Source organism: Glycine max, chromosome 15 (genome assembly GCF_000004515.6).
Source record: "Glycine max cultivar Williams 82 chromosome 15, Glycine_max_v4.0, whole genome shotgun sequence".
Taxonomy (NCBI): Eukaryota; Viridiplantae; Streptophyta; class Magnoliopsida; order Fabales; family Fabaceae; genus Glycine; species Glycine max.
Window position 1 is genome coordinate 45,306,614 of NC_038251.2, and position 23,670 is coordinate 45,330,283.

Here is a 23,670-nt window from a genome sequence, read left to right on the forward strand (position 1 = left end):
ACAATTTTCCATTTCCGGCCCGTTTGTTTAAATTCAATTTTTTTTAGAAAAAATGCATCTTTAATAAAATAACTTTTTTTTTTTTACTTTTTTGATGTTTGTCTAAATTATTTATTAAAAAAAAGCAGATTTAAGATTTTTTTTTTTTTTAAAACAAATCTTATTTGCTTTAGAAACACTTTTCTTAGAATCACGTTTTAAAAAGTTTAAAAGTTTAAACAAGCTAGTCAATATCAACGCTGAAATCTTATCAAAGAAAACTTAATTTGATTAAGCAGAAAATTATGAAACAAGAAAATTAGAAAATTTGATAGGGAATTGAAAAAAATAGAAAAATTTAGTGGTAATTAATAATTTGAGAATTTAAAATGCTGTTAATAGTCAAACAAATATGTAGAATGTAAATTACGTCTTGCTAACCTAACTGTAAACCTTAATTAAAATATGAAATCATTCACATCAAAAGGGGTAAAGTACAAATCATTGAGATAAGAAAAGAGAAACAATTTATTTATGTGAAGCTTCAGCAGCAGATCAAAACATGAATTATACAGAAAGGGACCGAAATCACGAGATAAAGTTACACCTATGAAGGAAGAAAGCAATTTCCTATTCTATGGTTGTGCGTTTGGAGGCATCCCAGATTGATTACCAGACTGCAAAAAATAAAACAAGAATTAATTTCCCTTCAGAATTGGACCGTCCACTTCACAAAACAAATTAATTAGGAATATGATCATATAACCACTGACATCAGACATCCAACAAATTTAATTTATGTACTAAGCAATGGCATGTCTCAGGAAAATTAGATAATGGTCCTATTTGGTACAATGTAATGTCACTAGAAAAATCATCACGGTAAATTAAGATCTCATAGCACGTCAACACCAAGATGAGGAAAAAATGGTAAAAGATGTCAGGATTGAGTGTAATTCATAAAAGCTGGAATCATTCTCCTTTGAGAATGGAACTTTTTCCAAGTTTCAATCCTTGTCTTCACAACTAATTTCATGCCATCAGGAAGGACATCTACTGACAAAGAATGAATCAATAGGGGTCCTGGTTGTCTCAAAACGCGGGGCTGGTGGCTTTATTGCTTTTATGACAGTTTAAAGCATTAACAGCACCAAATGAAACATCAGCAGTGTTAGAAGTTAAAATATGAACTGAGAATGATATCACTGTCAAAGGAAGTCACAAAGAAGAAACGGCCTTTGGAATGCTGAGGACGGGTGATAATGTTCCTATTTCCTTGTGCCCTGCCTCATCAGATACAACCCATGTGCCCTAATGTCGTATGCAGACATGGCCATTGCCCGCCAGCCCAAGCAACATCAAGTGGACCATCTATTGGCATTTACCACATTTCTCAGCCCCCCTCCCCCTCTCAAACGGATAAGCAACAAGCATTTCTAGGCACTTGATTGTGTATAAATATTTAATCAAGGGACCAGAGAGAAATCAAAAGACATGGATTTATCATTGACAGATCTTGAATAAATTCTATGATCAAGTGTTAGGAAGTGAGAAGATAAAGGACACACAAGCCTAGCTTCGAGGGCTAGTATTGGAGTATGTAAATACATAACTGTGTAAACAGTTCTGTTTCATAATTGTAAGGGCAGTTAGCAAGAGCTAATTGCACCCATCTAGTATTAGAGAGCAGTGTATATGTTGTAAGAGCTGTGAGTTTTCACTAAACTACACCCAAGTAGTTACATTCTGTTAGAAGTAGTTAAAGTTAGTTTTGGTTAGTTTCTCAAGTCAGAACTCTCTAAATACCTCTGTTGTATCTAACTCATTGAGTTTTTTCTTCTGAGCAATAATATCAGCTTTATCTTTTTCATTTTCTCTCCCATTTTCACTCAGTTTATCGAAAATGGTATCTAGAGCCATTTTTTCGAGCACTTGTGCTTCTGCGAAGCTTCCTACAGTGCGTCCATGGCTTCCGCTCCTTCCAATTCTGTTTTAGTCATTTCCCAATTCGGTTGCAGAGAAACTCGATGACTCCAATTATCTGCACTGGCATCAACACATAGAGCCAGAGATCAAATTGCACAAGCTACCACGATTTGTGGTTAATCCCATCATTCCTCTGCGTTACCTCACCAAAGATGATCGCTGATCGAGTTAATCTAGGATATGAAACTTGGGAGGTTCAAGACCAAACGCTTCTTGTTTGGCTACAATCTACACTTTTGAAGTCCGTATTATCGAGAGTTCTTGGTTCCAATCACTCGTACCAAGTTTGGGACAAAATCCATGAGTACTTTAGCCTCCACACCAAATCTCATGCGCAACAACTTCGATTTGTCATGCGCGCGGTCAGTCTTGATGGAAAATCAATTTTGGAATACTTGCGCAAAATCAAAGGCTACGTTGATGAATTAGCTAGCGTGGGCATTTCGGTTCATCACGAGGAGTATGTTGATGCGCTCCTCGAAGGATTACCATCAAATTACGCGCCAGTCATCTCTGTTATCGAGAGTAAGAAGCGTACTCCCTGTGAGACTCGTCTTACACGCTACAATTGAGATGCTCAAACAACCAGTTCTGCGTTGCTAAACTACACTTAAGGCTACTCGCATCCAAACACCTACAAAACTGGTGGTTATCGAGCGTCTTGCCGCAGCGGTGGCCATGGTACCTTTTTTGATCGAGGTACTGGACGTGGGGGTGGTGGCTCTAGCAGAAGCCGCAGTGGTGGTCGTTTTGCTTACTTCCAATGCCAAATTTTTCATTTCAGGACAGATGTTAGTTTTCAACCACATGAGTCCCTCACTCTTTTTGATCCTACTACGATGCAGCCCATTCCTTATTCAGCTGGTCCACCTAGAACCTCCAACACTTGGGTTAATCCCAATTCTAAGTTAACAAGCTCAGCTCATAATCAGCCCAGTGTTATGCTCACAAACTCAGCCTCTGATGGGACTGCTTCAGCTGGCTCCACTTGGATACCAGATTCTGGAGCTAGTTTTCATGTTACTAGTGATTCTCAAAACATTAAGCAGTTCACCCATTTTGATGGCCCAGATCAGATCTTTATAGGCAATGGTAAAGGTTTAAGTATCTCTAAAATTGGTTCCTCAACCTTTATTTCTCCTATTGATACTAGTATAACTTTTAAACTTCACAAATTGTTACATCCTTCTATTTCGAAAAATCTTTTAACTGAGTCAATTTGCCAAAGATAACTCAGTGTTTTTTGAGTTTCATCCTCATGTTTGTCTTGTCAAATCTCAGGAGACACATAAGGTCCTCCTTCAAGGATTTGTGGGTGTTGATGACCTCTATACTTTTAACAATCTTCAACTTCAAGGCAGTCCATCCCTGCTGATGTCCACTCTGTTCCAGTTACAAATGCTGACCTCTCTCATTCAACTGCAAATGTCAATAGTAGCTCTAATATAGGCTCAAAATCTGTTGTTTCTTCTACCAATGTTGCCAACTTTTGGCATGCTAGGTTAGGTCATTCAAATGATCATGTTATGAAAATTGTTCTTAATCATTGTAACATTTCCCATTTGAATAAAAACTTCACAAAATTATGTTCCTCTTGTCATATGGGTAAAGCTCATAGACTACCTTCTCACAATTCCACTTTTTTATATTCCCCTTTAGAGCTTATTTTCACTGACTTGTGGGGACCTTCACATGTCCCCTCATATGCTAGTTATACATATCATGTTTCCTTCATTGATGCTTTCTCTAGGTACACATGGATTTTTCCTATAAAGTCCAAAGCTGAAACCATTGTTTTCAAAAATTTCAAATCTATGGTTGAGTTACATCTTAATACCAAGATAAAGAGTATTTACTCAGATTGAGGAGGTGAATACAGACCATTCTCTAATTTCCTAGCCTCATTTGGCATCTCCCATAGACTAATTTGTCCTCACACTCATCATCAAAATGGTGTTGTTGAGCGAAAACACAGACACATAGTTGATTTGGGTTTAACTATGTTGCATCATGCTTCTTTACCTCTACAGTTTTGGGACTATGCTTTCACAACAGTTGTTTACCTAATTAACAGGCTACCTACCACTACTCTTAAATTTGTTGTTCCTTTTGTTGCCTTGTTCAATAAAGAGCCTGATTATCACTTTCTCAAAACCTTTGGGTGTGCATGTTTTCCTTTGCTAAGACCATATCATACACAGAAACTTAATTTTAGGTCTCGAGAGTGCTTGTTTCTGGGTTACTCTTCTTCTCACAAAGGCTACAAGTGGTTGTCACCTTCTGGAAGGATTTACATCTCTAAGGATGTCGTGTTTAATGAGTTAAGATTTTCTTACTCTGATCTTTTTCCTTCCTCCTCTAATTCCACAAAAAGTCTGGATTCCTACTTTAGTCTCAGTTCTAATCTATCTCCACCTTGTGTTGCAACTATACCACCCACTGATTTAGGTTCTGTTCTTCTCATTCCTCCTGGTTTTTCACCTTTGCCCACTCATTCTCCCATCACTACTATGTTTGTACCTCCAATATCTACTTCTTCTACATCCATTTCTGCTGAACATTGAAATTCTGAGTTCACTACCATTCCTACATCCACTTCAGACATTGTTACTCCATCTACCTCTCTTCCAATTAACACTCACCCCATGCAAAAAAGATCTAAATCTGGTATTCACAATCCTAGACTCCACCCTTCACTATTTCTCACTCATTATAAGCCTAAGACTGTGAAACAAGCTCTAGCAGATGATGATTGGCTCTCTGCTATGCAGCAAGAATATGATGCCTTGATGAAGAACAATACTTGGGAATTGGTATCATTACCTCCTAATAGGCAGGCTATTGGCTTAAATGGGTGTACAGGGTTAAGGAAAATGCTAATGGTTCTGTTAACAGATTCAAAGCAAGGTTAGTAGTTAAGGGGTTCCATCAAGTTCATGGCTTTGATTTTCATGAAAAATTTTCACCTATGATCAAGCCTGTCACCATTAGAATTATCCTTACTCTTGGTCTGTCCTATGGGTGGAAATTGTTTCAGCTTGATGTGAATAATGCCTTTTTAAATGGGACTCTTGTTTTTACGAAACAACCTTCTGGATTTGAAGTTACTGACAGGTCATTAGTCTGTAAACTCAATAAAGCCATCTATGGTTTAAAACAGGATCCCAGACAGTGGTTTGATAGACTTGGTTTTGTTGGAAGCAAGAGTGATTCCTCTTTGTTTATCTATCGGCATCAATTGCATACTGTTTATTTGCTGGTTTATGTGGATGATATAATTTTGACTGGCAGCTCAACCTCTTTGATTCAGCAGCTTAGAGACAAACTTAATACTGTTTTTTTTCTTAAACAGCTTGGTCATTTAGACTACTTCTTGGGCCTAGAAATCAAGTATCTGTCCAATAAGTCTATCTTGATGACTCAGAGCAAATACATTCAAGATTTACTCCGTAAAACTAATATGACTGAGGCTCACTCCATTTCTTCTCCAATGGTCTCTAATTGCAAACTATCTAAACATAGGGCTGATGCTTTTCATGATCCTACTCTATACAGGTCTGTGGTTGGTGCATTGCAATACGCTACCCTTACTAGAGCTGAAATCAGTTTTGTTGTCAATAAAGTTTGTCAATTTATGGCTGCTCCTCTAGATTCTCACTGGACAGTGGTGAAGAGAATCTTACGATACCTCAAAGGGACCTTGTCTCATGGTCTGCTACTTCAGCCAACCTCTATTGCAAAGCCCTTGAATATTAGAGCATTTTGTGATGCTGATTGGACGTCTGATGTGCATGATAGGCGCTCAACCTCAGGAGCAGCCATATTTCTCGATCCAAAATTTATTATCTTGGTGGTCTCACAAACAGAAAGTTACTGTCAGGTCCAGCACAGAAGCTGAATATCGCAGCATAGCTCAAACTTCCACTGAGTTAACCTGGATTTATACTTTGCTGACAGAGTTGCAAGTCTCTTTCACTACTCCTGTTATTTTTTGTGATAATCAGAGTGCAGTCTCCATTGCTCATAATCCAGTCTTTCATAGCAGAACTAAACACATGGAAATTGATGTGTTCTTAAGAGAAAAAAATTTGGCCAAGCAGCTCAGTATTGTTCATGTTCCAGCTCTGGATCAGTGGGCTGACCTGACTAAGCCTCTCTCTGCCTCAAGGTTTGAAGTTCTTCGAGGCAAACTCAATGTGAAGAGTGTTTCTTCTGAAAACTTTTCCCCTTGAGTTTGAGGGGGGGTATTGGAGTATGTAAATACATAACTGTGTAAACAGTTCTGTTTCATAATTGTAAGGGCAGTTAGCTCTTGCTAACTGCACCCATCTAGTATTAGACAGCAGTGTATATGTTGTAAGAGCTGAGTTTTCACTAAATTGCACCCAAGTAGTGACATTCTGTTAGAGGTAGTTAGAGTTAGTATACATTTTGTTAAAAGTTAGTTAGAGGTGGTTGTGGTTAGTTTCTCAAGTCAGAACTCTTTAAATACCTGTGTTGTATCTAACTCATTGAGTTTTTTCTTCTGAGCAATAACCTCCAGAGCAAAAGGAAAAGGAAAGCATTTTGTATTTTTCATATCTGCCTTCCACCAACAACCTACTTACATAGCAAGATAGCCTTGCTGATTTACACCAAAACAGAATAAAGAAAAGGATATAACAGAAAGGGACAAGATAACAGCAATATAACAGAAAGGAAAATAACAGAAAGGAATTGGCAGACAGCATGTTCCCACAATCCAATCCTATTTTGCCAGCTCAACACCTCTAGTGGAATTTGTTATACGAAATCCACTGCAATGCTTCATTCCTATCATCAAGCAACATCTCTTATTTGTGAAATACATAAAATGAGAAAGTACGCAACATCTCTTATTGTTGAGAATGCAAACAGAAATAATTTATACTCTGACATGTGCACTACTTTCTTTCTTTGAGACAGACATGTGCACTACTTAATAGCTATCAAAACACAACTCCAGTAACCATATAATTTACGATAAGGGAAGAGGATAAAAAACAAAAGTTTCAACTTTTGAACAAACTGACTAGCATGATGTAACAATTAGTAGTTCATGAAGCAGCATACTATCTTACCTGGTAAGGACTATACCCTTGCATCAGAGGCATTTGGCCACCTTGAGGTCTGTTAAATGAAGCACCTTGAGGATAATTGGCATTTGATGGCCCTTGCATATTTGGCAAGTTGCCTGGAAAACCACCAAGAGGTGGCCCTCCACTTGTAGGCAAGGACCCTGAATGCATTTGATTCATGCCTACATAAGGACCTTGTGGCATTGGAGTACCCATCTGATTCATCGCCCCTTGCATTCCCTGAAGGAAAAAAAAATCAAATGGTGCTGTTAAATGTGCATCAAACTTGATTACAGAGATCTTATCCACCCTAATCTATTAAATTAGAGTACAATTTCTTAAATGGTTTAATTTTTTATTATAGTCTTTAGTCTTCCTCAAAGAATGATGTTGTACCAGCTAGCATCCGTAAATATTATTCTCCACTGATTAACTCATTTAATCATTTCCTTATCACACAAATGCCCTCCAAATAATTAGAAACTCTTAATTCGTTACAGAGAGGTCTGAATGTGGCAAAATATAATTATTGCAGTGCAGGCACGTGAGACAAGTACAGAAAGATGGCTTCTATGTCCTATTTGTGCAATGAGAATGCATCTCTTCTATTCGAGTAAGATAAAATCTTTCTATTTTTATTTTAAAGAAAAGCTGGGGGGTAATATCATAGGCTCAAATTAATGAGCTAAGGCACGCAGGAAAACATAAGGCCCTAATTTGGTTAAGAAAACATGTTCTGTTTTCATTTGTTTATTTAACAAATAAATAAAATGCCACATTGCTTTTCCAAGTTCTCTGTTTTCAAAGATTTGTACAGAAAGCAATGCAAGCAACAATACTCCTGTTTACACCTATGAAGCCCAAATACTCCAAATGCAAAATTGTCGGTGTCCAACACATATTCAACACTGATAAGCATCCAATACATCCTGATACATACCCAAAAAGTATCCATTATTTTTTTATATTTTTTAAAAATAAATTACCCGATATAACTCCATTTTAGCTAAGATACAGCTCAGGATACAACTTCGTTCTGAAGTTTTTTGTTGTCATATTTATTGTTAAAAAGGTTTTTTTGTGATATGCCAACTTCAACTTGGGCAGGGAAATTGTATATTTTGTGACATGTTCATAGTAGAAAAAATTATATCCTAAGATGGATGGGGGAAAGATATGCAACTATGCTTACTACAATCTATTTTGTAAATTATGATCATATATTGAATATTGATGTTTATGTACTAATGAGTAATTGGTAACTTAATAACAAATATTGTGTGTGTGTGTGTGTAAACGTATGTTGGACATGTATCTTGAATTTTTAAAATTTTCCTTATCCACATCCACACATGTGTATCATATCATACTAGGTATCAGGCTTCCTAAGTGAATAAAAGATAGCACATTTGTAATTATTTATGAAACAAAAAATGATTTCTCAAACTGAAAGGGCCCTAAGAATCACCAAAATAAGGGGAAGTTTGAGCTTCTTAGAAGTGTACAAACGTTTTCCAACTATTGTCCACAAGATTTCCAATTACATCCCTCACAGATTATGAAAAGATACATTTTATCATGCTAATGAAAGATCAACAAAAACACCAAACATCCAGCCCCCAACAGCCACCACCAATACAACACTCAAACAATACACCACTTCAGGAAGAAGCTAAATCCACATAGCTTTACTATATTTTATAGGAAAAATCAGAATAAGAGAAAAGTTCCAAAGAACTCGTACCATTGGACCTGGCATTGGCATTGGATGTGATGTAGGCACTGATGAAATCCCTGGTATAGATCCTGGCATGCCAATAGGCATTTGGGGTGGAGGGCGAGGCATATTAGGGAAGGGAGAATGGGAAGGGTGCTGTAGTTGTTGCATATTTGGAGGCATAGGCAAAGGACCCATCTGTTGTGGTAGAGCCTGGTGTTGATGTTGTGGGATCTGCTGAGGATTCTGTTGGTATGGTTGCTGTTGGTTGGCATTAAGAAGGGAGGGATGTGGACCGGGGGGAAGAGGAGGAGCACCCATTGAAACAGGATGGGGTTGCTTCTGCTCCCCTTGAGGCATGTCAAGAGAAGGAATAGACAAGGGCATTGCAACTCCAACACCTGGAATGGTACCCTCATTTCGAGTCAACCCAGGGGCAAATGGTCCTGGAGTTGTTGGGCCTTCAGCTATTGTAAAATTACCACCCATCCGACCAACAACAGGATTTTGGTCAGCATATCCTGACAGATGAACGAATTCAAACTAATGTCAGACATTTGACCAGTTGTCTTTCATAACAGGAAGTGTTTCTAACTATAAGAATTACCACCCACAATTATCTTCATCCTACAACAAAGGGCCTTCAAATATTGCAACCTCTACCTCAAGTTTAAAGCAAATGTTCAACACTAACAGAATGCATTTATAAGGATTCACATTATCATGAAATGTTGAGAGGAAAACAATCTGAGCCCATCAAACAATATAGTCCAATAACTAAATGAAAATTGACATCAAAAGGGTTAATGATTTAGTTTTGAAGAAGACATGAAATAATATGCTGCTTAATTTGCCTTTAAGGAAATCAAATAACCTGGCATGCCAGTGTTAAATCTATCACGGGCAGGGTCTCCTGGCCTATTTCTGCACCAAAACTTTGTTGTATGATCACTGCTGCCACTGCACAAGAAAATATGATACTCCAGTAAGTTAGAATTAGCCATTATTATTACTTTCTTTAGATATCAACAGATCAATTAGAGGATTACAAAATGTCTACCAAAAAAGCTTTCAGGAACATTTATGTATCTGCAAAATATGTGATTGTAAGAACTAAGAACTAACGTATTGTAAATGGCAGATGGAAGAAGGAATAAGGCCAAAATTATGCCATATAAACATGCCATTGCGACCTATGGCACAGCCATAGTGGGTCTCCCATTTAAAATTGCCTGAGGGTTGGCAAAAAATCTGCCATGGCAGCCACAGCACCACCATTTAACAACACTGCAACTAAGATGTCACTATTTTGGGTACAGAAATTGTATAACATGTTAACATTAAAACAAAAGATTCAAAAGGATATGAAAATTCAATTCTCTATCCTTATACTGGAAAAAACTTATGGCCATCAGAGTTTCTTTCCAATTTCCTTCAGAATATAGTATTTTGGAATTTGGAAAACATTTGAAAAACAGACGGTTACATGATTTAGTATTAACAGAAAGACAGGTATGTGGAAATGGAACACTAGCTTTAGAACGTTGGGCATCCAAAAAGCTAAGAGACAGAAAGAAATCCATTATGGATCATAAGATGCTATAGCAGAGAGCAAGATAAAGTTCACCTGCACAGAAGGTATCCAATAGGATGCCATGCAAGATCCCACACATTATTATCATGAGCATTGGAAATTTCAATTTGTGGAGTTTCATGCCTGTATATACATTAAATGTAATAATCAGAATAATGAACACCTACCATCCATATTTCTTTGGGGTGGGGGGAATTTGAACAGACAACGAATTACACAAAATTACAAGTAATTAACTTTACAGATAATGTTAAGAAAAACTATCCGGTGTGAGAACTAAGAAACATCTGTTTTACCTAGAAATAAAAAAATAGACCTGCCTACTTAAGCAATCTCTCTCAATACATACAAACAGAAAGACAAAAAACAGAAAACAACCAACTACTTCAGAAACTGTTATAAAATATTGTGAAAATTCAACTCACTGGTGCCGCAACTAGAAATAAAAAATAGCTGATATTTTCTACCTAATTCCCATCTGTCAAGCATTAGCTCATATTCAGCAGAGATCTTTAATGGTGCAAACCTCAACATATTTTAATTGTATAAGATTGAAAGTAATATGACAGTCATTAGGAGACAAAAATGATGAAGAACCAGTGTTGGAAATGCTCAAACCTTCGCCATTTCCGATAAAGATTCGGTCAGGTCCATCAAAATGTGACAGCTGTTTGATATGTTGTGATTCACCAGTTACATGGAAACTAGCTCCTGAATCTAGAATCCATGTTTAGCTAGCTTGACCATTACCCTGAGGTGTCGAATTGGTAAGCATCACACTAGGCTGGCTGGAGGACTGAGCAACTGGTTTGGAGTTAGGATTAACCCAAGTGTTAGAGGTCCTACCCGAGGCAATCGAATAAGGAATTGGTTGGAGTGTAGTTGGATCAACAAAGGTGAGTGACTCATGAGGTTGAAAATTCATATCAGAACGAAAGTGGCACACATTAGCAGTGTGACCATACTTGAGGCAGATTTGACACTAGAAGTTAGCAAACCTACCTCCACCGCGGCCTCTTCCAGAACCACCGCGACCATCACCTCGATCAAACAATGTATTGCAGCCACCATTACCTCTGCCATAACTTCCTCTAAAACCACTGGAATCATTAGCTTTGAACTAACTTCCATATGAATGGCCTTGAGTGTAATTAACAGAGGAGATACAAGCATTTGGGTGTCGTGATTGTATCGAACCAGGCGAGTTTCATGGCCATAAAGGAGAGCCTCAATCTCTGCAATAGATGGCATATGTTTTTTGCTTTCAATCAAGGAAACCACTGGTGCATAATCTGAAGGTAAACCTTCAAGAATAGCATCAACATGCTCCTCATGGCGAACCGGAACTCCAACACCGGTGAGCTCGTCCACATAGTTTTTGATTTTGTGAAGGTACTCATCCATCGTTTTCCCTTCGAGTGAGACAGCACGCATTGCCGTTTGCAATTGACGTGCCCTAGACTTGGTGTGAAGACTGAAATGCTCGTGAATCTTCTCCCATACCTGATAGGAGTGATTCGAGCCTAGCACGCAAGAAAGGACAGACTTCAAGAGTGTCGACTGAAGCCAAACAAGCAACGTTTGGTCCTGCACTTCCCAGGCTTCGTATTCAGGATTAGTGTGATCCATGATCCGGTCATCCTCTGCAGTTTATACGATTTGATGACTGGTTAAACATATTGTCGCCAATGTAGATAATTGGAATCATCCAATTTTTCTGCTATTGTCGTCGGAAATGAATGTGAATTAAAACCTTGAGATGCAGAAGCCATGATTGTGAAGATGAAGCTTGATAAACTGAGGAAAGTGAATTTTATGTGAAAACAAGCTCTGATACCATATCAGAGTTTCAGAACAGGGAAAAGAACAAAACAGAGAATAGTAAAACTGATCTTATTGATTCAGAAAAGTTAATTTTTAATACAGTTACAAAAGAGGTATTTATAAACCTCTAGACCTTGAAGCTAATCACAAACTAACTAACAACTAACTAACAAAATTATGTTAGTGAAAGAAAAGTAGCTAGCTTATACTAACTGTCCTAACAGTCCTACAATAACTGTTTGTAACAGTTATTTTTATACATTCATTCTAATAGTATGACACAGTCATTGATAGTTTGTACCTATTTTAATTTAATTTAAAAACTTGTATTTGGACTAAGATTGAGGCTCCATTATATCTACAACTTATTTGGACTTATCTCATGACATAAGCACTTATATAAGTGTTTGGGGCAGTGTTGTTAAATGGCGGCCATGGCGGCGCCATGGCGGATTTTCATGGCGGTTTTTCGAAAAAACGTCACCAAATAGCGGTGGCGTGGCGGGTTTGGGATGGCGGCGCCATGGCGGTCGTGGCGGTTATGGCGGGGTGGCGGAAAATGGCGTCCCTCCCGCACCCCACACGCGCACCCAGCCGCGTCCCTCCCGCACCCCACACGCGCACCCAGCCGCGACACCCGCAGCCGCACGCGCACGCAGCCGCGACGACCTCCGGCAGCGACGCACCGGCACAAACGGCGGTGACGAGCTCCGGCAGCGACGCATCTGTCACAAACGGCGGCCTGCAGCGAGGAGTTCTCGCGGAGAAGACGAAGCTGCTGTCGCGAAGAAGAAGAAGGCGTCGCGAAGAAGAAGAAGGCGTAGGTTTTAGTTTTATTTTTGCTGTTTGACACCCCCTGTTTTCTGTCTGCAGCTTTTTTTTTCCTTTTGCTATTTGACACCCCTTTTTACTTTTAACAGTCCCATTTTTTTTTTCGTATTTGACATCACAATTTTTTTTTTCTGTTCAGTCCTCTTTTAAATGGCTGAGTTTATTTGGTGTTGGTACTTGATTATTGTATGAACTCATGAAACTTTTTTAGTTTATTTGAATGCAATCCTTTGTTTTTTTCAATTTCAATGAGTTTATATATATGTTTTTTTTTTTTTGGTCCGCCATGACATCCGCCATTTTCCGCTACGCCATCCGCCATATTTTTATGGCGGATTTTTTACTTTCCGCCATGAACCGCCATCCGCCATTAACAACATTGGTTTGGGGGGAGCTTATGATACATCCATAACCTGTTTTCCACTTATTCCAATAAGCTCTCCATAATAACTTGTGAAAACAGCTTAAAACTTTTACAAAAATAATTTAACCTTATTTTCTCTTCAATTATAAAAACTTACACAAAAGTGCTTACATGATAAGTAATTATTTAATAAGTGCTTAATGAAGTTGTTCACCAAAACAAACCCCAAGTCCAATTGAATTCATAAATAACAAATAAATACAACCAAATAAAAGAAACTTCATAAGAAAACTGATAAAAACAGGAATGTTGTATAAAATAATTTTATGAACTGCAGAGAGAGAAGGAAGACAGCAAATGAGAAAACAAATTTACCCAACAAGCCAATGGAAGATGGAACCATCATAACTCCCACTGACAAAGTACTCTTCATGGAACGGATGCCATGCCAAAGCTAACAAAAGTGTCAAAAGTCAGAAAAATTATTTTCCATTTTATCACAGTTGCAGAAGCATTAGAGAAAATACTCATTTACCCTACAGTCCTGGTAACAATACACCACCCAGTAAACCAATCAAACATTAACTGTGTAATCAACAATTTAAGTAACTTTGTGCATGCATACATAGCATGACCTTGTGCTAGTGCCATTGAGAATATTATAAACACCATAATATGGAACTGTATGATTTTCTTGTTTGGGGATTCAAAAGGTTGCATATCAATATGCACACTCCTACATACAGCAGCCAATACATAATGACGTTATGTAAAACAGTATAATTAATCAATACAGATATAGAACAGATTTCAAATTTGAGGGGCTGCTGCAAACAAAGTAGAACAAAAAAGGTGACCACAAAGTGCTCCTACGATGGATAAAAATGCAATCAGGAGTCAAGACTAACGTGCTGCATCATTTAACCATTTTTAGTTCAAGTTCTCAAAAAGATGCTTTTGTTGACAGCAATTTAACCATGGTAACTGTCAGTCTGTCACTAACAAGTTTAGACATAGGCAAGGCATATATGCAAAGTAAAGATGGTAGCCAACAAAACAGTTATTAAGTTCAGGAATATGATGCCATAATCTTAATAAAAGAACAAACATGTAATACTTTAACTAAATAACTCAAAGCCGTAACTTGTTAAGATTATTAACTAGACTAAAAATCCAGGCCATACAATTATCCACATCTAGCAAGTAGCAACATTATTACCAGACAGCACTAGGAATACCGATGTGAATTGAATTGGAGGTCATTTTCCACCAATTAACATCATCATTTCAATCAAATTTGAATCAAAACTTAAAGCAGAATCAAGTAAATTGTATGTCACATAATTCATTCAGACTCAACTTCAGTTTTACTACAACCTGATAAAATTTCATTCCATTGCCAAGTAATGAATCAAAATTCCAGATTTACTAATCTAATAACAGCTACAGAACATTGATTTTTGAAAATTTATGAAAAAGCATACATAATGAACTTTTTCCTATATCAGAAGTAAAATTATGACATCTCAAAGCAGTGTTTCAAAGTCACTGTTATGTTGTTTTGGCTGAAAAGTTTATGGTGATGCATGCTGTTTTTATCTTCATATACCTCTGAGGATCCATCATATATTTATTTGCAGAATATATTAATTTCAAGAAAAATTATAAGCATCCCACTGAAAACATCCACCCAGCATCTAACCAGCACAATTAACCACTATTAGACATTTCAATAACTTCATGACACTATTAACCATTAGTGAGGCATATGTAACCATTAGTACCACAAGTACAGATCAATAATTGTATACAATCACATTCATCTACTCTAAACTACTTGTAAGACAAAGTTAATCATATTTACACATGTGGTTAACCATGTGTAATGGGTGGATGCTGGGTGGAGAATTCCCAGCGGTATGTTAATCACAACACTAATTTCAATGAAATATCCTTCCATTCCGATTCCAAGAGAAAGACATGTCACTTACTAGTAACATCCTTGCGATGCCCACGGAACGATTCAAGTTCCTTCATTGCTCTTATGTCATAAAGCTGCAAATACAAGGTACATAAATACAAGGCACATATGAATATTAATACTCAGGGATTAGGAAATGTATATGTTGGGAGTAACAATTTATAAACAACTTAATTACTACCTCACTTTGCAATTAGCTTTAGTCATTGTAATTTAGGAAATTGAGATAGTTTGACTGTTTAATTACCCTTCTTCCGAACTGTATTCTGTATTAATTAAATAACTCTGTGTATATATCATTTAACTGAGTATGAATTGTGCACTCAAAAATATTCACTCAAAATCACTCGTTTGTTATTTTTATCTTCACTTGTATATAATAGGCCAAAAGGGAAAAAGAAATAACAAAGCAGGACTAAAAGAAGAAAAAAATGGGGAATGATGAGCAAAAAACAGAAAGTCTCAAAGAAGAAATAAACCAAAGGGAAGTGCTGAATGGAAAAATGACAAATATTTATTGGCAGAAAAAATAAAACTCAAAATCCTCAAAGGTTTAGATAATAATCCAAAATAGAAAAGACGGGCGAATCCCTATTAAGGATCCATCAATTTATATAATGAAGATTGTTTACCGACCTTTATTATTTGATCCTTTGAAGCCGTTAACACCCAGTTGCCATTTTGATTCCATTTTACACACAGCACAGTGTTTTTGTGGCCATGACTGCATGACACAAGAATAAATCTATAAACACAAACAAACACATGAAACAATAGATATCAGCAGATATTTACACTCACAATGAACAAAGCTCTCTCCCTGTTTTAGCATCCCAAAGTTTCACTAGATTGTCCTTCCCACCTGTATTGTGAAAATCAAATAAAGGATATGTAATCACATATTGAATTTCACAAGCTCAAGAAATTTCATAAAAGAAATGTTTAAAACATCTACCTGATACTAATAGAGATTTTGTAGGATGCCAGTCAACACTCTTCACATCCCAACCATGGCCTGGCTGAGTTCAAATGCCACAATCATAAATCTAAGTTTAGGTCTCATACAGACAAAAAATAATATAAAGCATAAGCACATAACAGATTCTAAGACTAGAAAAACCTAAATCAAGGAACTAATTGGGTAATCACATAAATTTGATTGATTTTAAAATAAAAGTAATGGAAAATATAAAACTCTAGAGGAATAATTGTGAGTCCAAGAAAATTCAAAGATGCAAACCAACCTTTGCACAATAAACTAAGTATCTAGAACAAACATAAAAATAAGTAGAAATGATAGATTGGCCCCATTTTATTTGGAACTGTGAAAGTTTCCCCATGCAGTTAGTGTTGGACATTAATGACCATACTGGTATTTTGCATATGATTAAAAAAAAAGTTTTTCTAACAGATTACACAACAAAGTGTTCTTTATGATGTTCCAGTTATATAAAAAATTGTTAAAAATTGAAATTTAGAAATACATCCTTCATCAATGACCCTTCATGACACAAAAGAAAGGCACCAGCGCTCTTCAATCATTATGATAACACAGTTTAAAAATGACAAAGGGGCCTTAATGCTAAAACATCAAGCAAGGTAACCAGATCTAAAATGTGATAGGAACCAGCATTGGAATGATAAACCTGAAGTACTATTGATACTGAATTATAGCTAAATTAGAGGGGTAACCTCTGTTTCCAATGTAAAATATAGGAGAAGAATAAAAGAAACTACAACAATGAATGGAGCAGAGCTCCTAGCAAGATGGGACATAAGACATTAGAGACTATAGCACACTTATCCTGAGGAAAAACCAGCTTCTCTATTCAGCCTAGCCAAATAGATTTTTACTCATGAATTGTCTAATGCCCCTCTTCAGTTACTCCCCCCTCCAAAATCCAAATTACCATTCTCCATCTCCTCCTTTTGCATGATTCTCGCATCCCCCTCTCCATCCTTCTTTCTTAGGCACATTTATATCCTCTTCTATTCCCGCAGCCCCTCTTCTCCCACTCCTTCTATATACTTGTATTACGAGCCCATCAAAATACTTGACTCCAACGGTTATAGGATGAATCAAACCAAATAATAAATCTTAAAAGAAAAAAAAGGGAGAGAAAGCAAACATCAACCCCAAAGGGTAAATCACACACATGGACCAAGCTGTCACTCCAAATAAATCAACTAAATCATTAATACCAACCCTAAAAGACGAAAATGGTCAATTAGATAGCATTCAACCCACAGCAGTAGACAAGCCTCCCCATCAAAATAGTCATTCACAAGAACTTATTCACAGCACAACAAATAAGATGAGGTTGTAATTAAAGAGAATGAGAATAATTTAGCAACATGCCAGAACAAACTGATAGAGTCGACCGATGTCATAAATAACTCTCAAAATTAAACAGATCATCTATTTCTAAAATTTACAATTCCTCTACTATCAACTACCCAACATACAGAAACACAAAAAGGTTATTTAACATAAAGAGAATCCAATTTCAAGTGCATAAGTAATGCAATGTGATTACCAATTAGGAAGCTTAAAATAAAGCAAAGATTAACAAAATATTATTGGTATTAAGACCCCAACAAATATATTAAACACAATACTATTAAGATTCAGTTTTCAGGACATGGACAAGATTAGAGACAGGATACGAATTTTCAGATATGGTTCATCCAAAGCACATTACCAGATAATGAACACTCTTCTTGACAGCGTGCAAAATCCCAAACTTTAACTGTGGTATCATCAGAGCATGAACAGAACTTCAAATCTGTCCTACAGAAACTGTTTATAAAAGAGTTAAAGAACCTTTCCCCTTCAGCATGTTACAATTTCTTTTTTTTTCAAATAAAACATCTACCTTAAATCACGGACTGATTCTTTATGAGCAGATTTGTTGGCTTTAACATTGTTCATGTTGTTCTGCCAATACCTAGAAAAATGCAACACACATACAAATATAATTACATATGTGCATTTAACCACCAAAATCTGCATAAATAAATACATGCAATATATAGTTTATAAGAAACCACACAAATATATTAAAATATGTATCTACTTTATTGCGCCTCCATCATCACCAGAGACCATCCAATTGTCATTGTGACTCCAGACCATGGATCTGATTGCTTGATCATGCGCCTGCATGTGTTTGAAAATCCACCTTTGACTTGTACTTTTAAACTACTGATGACTACAATAATAATGTAAAGACAATAATTAAAGTCGTGTACCTGAAGAATCATTTCAAAATTAAAAGATTGTCCATTCCAAAGAGTAAATTCCCCAGTCTGTGAACCAGTAATAAGTCGCCGGCCTGTTGGAGTCCACTGTTTTTGAAAATTAAACAGTGATGCAGCATCACAAAGTCAAATGCAATCCAGTGGCACATTCAAAAAATTAAAAATGTATAATATATTTTTAAACTAATCGAAAGACATTATAGAAACATGTGTCTACCTGCAACCCGACATAATAAATCATTGTGTACAAAAATCTCACAATAAGAAAATTCAATAAAACAACACAACTGATATGTCAGATTATTTAGTGTATAAAGCAGTCAAACAATTTGCTAAAAGAAGCAGGAAGGCAGCAATCTGTAATGACAGCCTAAATCATGCAATTGTAGAGGTAAGCCATTTTCATATAACAAGACAGTCAAAGAACCAAAAGGAAATATGTAAATGGAAACTATTGAATTGAACAGGAACCACATTTAACATGTAATTGACTTGTTTTACTAATTAAGTGAAACTAACCAAACAAAATTCTTAGCTATTCTATCCAATCTAGGGTATAAGTTAACTGAATACCTATTTTGTTCCGTACATAAACATTTGAAAAGAATTGACAGCAAATTTTACCATTGATATACATAGTTGAAAACATTGTAAATCAAAAACTACTCTAGAACCCAAAAATAACAAAATCAATTTAAATGAGAAGCAAGCAGCTTCTGTTCAGAAATGTTTGAATGCAGCAGAAAAACATACAGCTGATACATCTGTAACTGATATTACGCATAACATATACTACATCATGCCAATCACAACATTTCCATCTAACTTACAAGAACGCGATTAATGGGGCAACGATTTTTATTTAGAGATGTATGAACAAATTTAGCAGCAAAGCTTGTGGATGGATTGTCTGGATAGCCAACTGCTGGCAACATCTGCATGAAAAGTAACATAAGGTTATGATCTAAGGATACATATAGATCATTGCAATAAAAAAATCCTTTAAAGTTATCAAGTTAATTTATTTGAATGAAGAGAAAGAGTATACAAACTTAAAACAAATAAAAGTGTACAAAATCAAACCGAAGCTTACTGACATCAATTGCTGCTGCCGGGGTGGGTTGCAGTACTGTCCTATCCCTTGAATCCCGCTGCGACATACGAATCTGAAGGCAGATTCAGATTACCCAAAAATTTTCAATAGAAATAGCCACAGATGGAAATGAGCAAGTCAAAAAGTTTTACAATACAGCTCCAAGCGTTTTACAAAGCAAAAATCGTTACCTGCATATAACGCACAACTGTGCTTGTATAATCAACAGCTTTCCTTTGAGTAAGCTTTCGTATTCTTTTTGCACCATGGCTATCACTGTGAGCTGCAAAAACCATTCACTGTCAAATTAGAAGAGTCACCAAAAACCTAATCCCAAAATTTCCACAAGATATATAAATTTAACGCCTTGAACTAATTAAAACAAGACAAGGATAGAAATTTTTCTAGCACCTCAATCGTCATCTCCTACATGCAATGCAATATTAACACAGTTTTCGTTAAGAAATAAAATAAAAGAAAAATTATTCATGGTGAAGGAACAACATAATCACTCAAGTATTAAACAGAAGTAAACATATATGGAGAGAAGCACAGAGAAACAAATGATTCATTCCATCAAAAGAAAACAAGGTTACAAAGAGTGAATCATATCAAACCAAGTAAATCAAATTATGACAAACATTTCACAAGTCGCGTCTTCAGAAGATTCCAGAGCTTTTAAAAGTTGAAACTCAAACCTTAGTTGTTTATCTCCTAACTTGTACCTTAGGCAAGTTTATATCATTTTCTCCTCAGCAAATGCCACCCAACTTTCTCCCTAACACATCTGTTCCCAATGTCAATTTTTTGTTTTATGCAAATTGAACATCCCGAGGCACATAGAACGTGAAACTCTCACATTAGATTCACGTTCAACATGGTTGAACAGAATAGAAACACACCACTTATCTTTCTCTCCAGTGAATAAACCACCTCAGCATTCTCAATTTCTCATCACTGCTGCACTTGTCTTCTAGTCTTGTCACTACTTTACTGCCAAACATTTCCCTCCCACCCTCAAGCATAACAGTCATATAATTTGTCTGTTACAACTTTCTTTTGTGTTCAGTACACACATTATCACATATTACACCTAAAGCATTTCTCAATTTCACCCATCCAGCTCAAATCATATGCAATACATTCCCTTAATCACCCGACTCATAAGCACCACCTCTAAAACATTGCTAACTCAAGTCATACCAAACTCACATCCACACACCTAATTAACCCAAAACCCTTTAACCCCAAAGTTCCTGTCCACAACTCAAGTTCACAATCCACTCCTTCATTCCACTTTCCAACTACGACAATATCATCCACAAAACAAATAATAGAAAAAGAGCATTGAGACACCCCAAGGCATGCATTATTTAACCAATCAAACACTTCTTTAATTACATTTTAAAAGAAATATCTCCCTCTCTTAAACTCTCTTCTGGAATCTCTATCTCTAAAAACTCTCTCCCTCTCTAAATCCTTCTCTAGAAACTCTCTCTCACAAAACTCTTTCTCTCTCTAAAAACTCTCAAAATTGCTTCCCTCTCTCTAAAAACTCTCTCCATCTCTTAAAACTCTCCCTCGCTAAAATATCTCTACTTCTCTAGAAACTCTCTCCCTCTCTGAAAGCTCTCTCTCACACACACCCAACACCACCATATAACAGGGTTTATCCACCAATACAAAAAATCACAACAACAGCGAACACGCGTTCACGTTCAATTAAATCCCCTTCGTTCGTCAACAGTCGTAATCACAAGAATGAGAAGCAATTGGAGGAAGAGGAAGCGAAACCGAACCATCGTAATGAGGAGGCGGGGGCCCTCCGGGGCCGGGATGGTGAAACTCGGGGGCGAGGTTCGTCGACGAGGCGGAGCCTTGCCGCATCATCGGCGGCGGATGCGACGGCGGCGGCGGTCCGCGGTGGAACTCCGGACCCGGCGGCTGGTGGAAAGGCTGCTGCTGCTGCTGCTGTTGTTGCTGGTACTGGTGCTGCTGGTGCTGATGCTGCTGATCATTGTACATCATTGTCACTGGATTGTGGAGAGAGAGTGAGGGAGAAATTGGATATTGCAGAGGAGAGAGAAAAACCCTAAACCCCAAAATGTGGTTGGGAATGAGGAAGAACGAAGAGCAGAGTATGCGGAGCGGGAAACCGAGAGAAGAAGGGAACGGAACAAGGAACGACGGCGTTTTACTCAAATCATGTGTTTAGAACTTGAAACATTTTATATTGGATGTATTTGGTTCATAATGACTTTTGATTCAATTGTCTTTTGAAGGTCTCTATGGTAAATCAAACACACATAATGTTTGATAATTGGTAAGGCAGAATGAAATGTAATGAAAGTCAATTAATGATGTTTGATAGTTGGTAAGGCAGAATGAAATGTAATGAAAGTCAATTAAGATAAAAGTTTTGAATTAAAGTATAAAGTTTTATTTCATTTTACTATTCATTTCACTTATTTTTTTAATATTTTTCACCTTAATCAAATATAGGATAAATGTCAATTTTGATCTATTATTTTTTTATTGATAAATATTAGTTGTTAGTTTTTGTTAAAATATTATTGAGAAGGATTTGAACTTATGATATCTCTCTCCCCTTTTTTCATTCAATCATCAAGTTAATCTTATATCTCTACTTTAGATCCATTATGTTAGTGATTTCTCATTTAGGTACATCAAGGAGGCGTTCGATGGGGGAAAAGTTTTCTCATGTGCAGAAATGATGATTCCTAGGAATCATGATACCTTGTAATTAAAATAAATGTTTGGTTGTCCATAAATACTTTTTGAAAAGTTTTCTGAGAATAAAAAGTTATGTGATACGTTATCAAAAAAGAAATACGTGATATTACTATCTGTTACTATAATTATTTATCACATTAAATAATCTAATAAGAATAATATTATATTTTTACTTATAGAAAAAAATTAACTTAGAAAATTAAGATTCTCATCTCTTCCACATGAAAGTTTTCATCACAAACCACTTAGAAAACATTCTTGAGAAACTAGGAATCTTACTTTTTAAAATAGACACCAAACATGGAAAGTCAAGATCTCAGTCTAAGGTTATCAGATATCAAAGTGAAGAATGAAAACAGATTGAATTAATTGGTGAATATGCCACAAGAAATGGTTTATATACAAAGGATTCAATAAAAACAGAAAGAGTAACTAACTAACTGCAAATCTGTCATAACAGTTTGACAGCTAATTATAACTAACTAAAGCTATCTGGAAGAGCTTTTGTAAAGACATTAGCAACTTGGTGTTGGCTCTTGACATGGACAAGGCCTGATGACATTGGATTGAACAAACTCCTTGATGAAATGGTGGTCTATGTCAATGTGTTTGGACCGCTCGTGGTGTGCAGGGTTGAAGGCAAGGCTTATAGCAAATTTATTATCACAAAATAGCATCACAGAGGGAATATCAATTTCAAAGTGAAGAAGTAACCTTCTCAACCAAACAACTTCAATAATAACAGAAGACAAGCACAATATTCAACCTCAATTGACGATTTAGAAACAGTTGGTTGTTTCTTAGAATGCCAAGAGAGAAGGTTGTTCCCTAAAAACATACAAAAGCCAGAAGTAGACCTTCTGGTATCAACACAATTAGCCCAATCAGCATCAGCAAAGGCAGTGAGTTTGAAAGAGTTCTGAGTAGGGAAAAATAAGCCTTCTCCTGGAGCAGATTTGAGATACTATAGAAGATGATGGACAACATTTAGGTGAGGAACTCTAGGTTCTTTCATAAATTGACTCAAGCAATTCACTGCAAATGTTATATTAGGACGTGAAATGGTCAGATAAATCAATCTACCAATTAACCTTTTATACACTGAGGGATCAGGTAGTAAGTCTCTATCATGAAGATTGAGCTTCAGGTTGGGATTCATTGGAAGGTTTGCATGCCAAGAAACATGCATC

General features: G+C 36.5%; 1 protein-coding gene across 2 annotated transcripts; it reads right to left on the minus strand.

Annotated features, from left to right (window-relative positions):
• Positions 1–483: 483 nt before the first annotated feature.
• Positions 484–22,179, minus strand: LOC100791889 (flowering time control protein FY). Of its 2 annotated transcripts, none has more exons than XM_003546672.5 (18): positions 21,526–22,179; positions 19,918–20,009; positions 19,731–19,799; positions 19,464–19,568; positions 18,625–18,720; positions 18,450–18,532; positions 18,249–18,320; positions 18,075–18,172; positions 16,328–16,387; positions 16,174–16,234; positions 16,009–16,096; positions 15,383–15,446; positions 13,767–13,845; positions 10,406–10,495; positions 9,653–9,738; positions 8,806–9,299; positions 7,065–7,301; positions 484–656 (listed from the first exon to the last, which is right to left on the minus strand). In XM_003546672.5, the coding sequence occupies exons 1-18, from the start codon at positions 21,752–21,754 to the stop codon at positions 615–617; spliced, it is 2,145 nt and encodes a 714-aa protein (XP_003546720.1). In that variant the 5' UTR covers positions 21,755–22,179; the 3' UTR covers positions 484–614. The 2 variants fall into 2 exon arrangements, with proteins under 2 accessions (XP_003546720.1, XP_006598112.1); XM_006598049.4 differs by having other exon boundaries at positions 19,727–19,799; positions 21,526–21,888.
• Positions 22,180–23,670: the final 1,491 nt, after the last annotated feature.

Coding starts and splice junctions, on each gene's coding strand:
- LOC100791889 (XM_003546672.5), bottom strand. CDS start 21,754: ATGATGTACAATGATCAGCAGCATCAGCACCAGCAGCACCAGTACCAG. Junction 13,846..15,382: donor GCATCGCAAGGATGTTACTA/GTAAGTGACATG, acceptor CACTTTTGTTAG/CTTTGGCATGGCATCCGTTC. Junction 9,739..10,405: donor ATTGGATACCTTCTGTGCAG/GTGAACTTTATC, acceptor TTTCTTGTGCAG/TGGCAGCAGTGATCATACAA.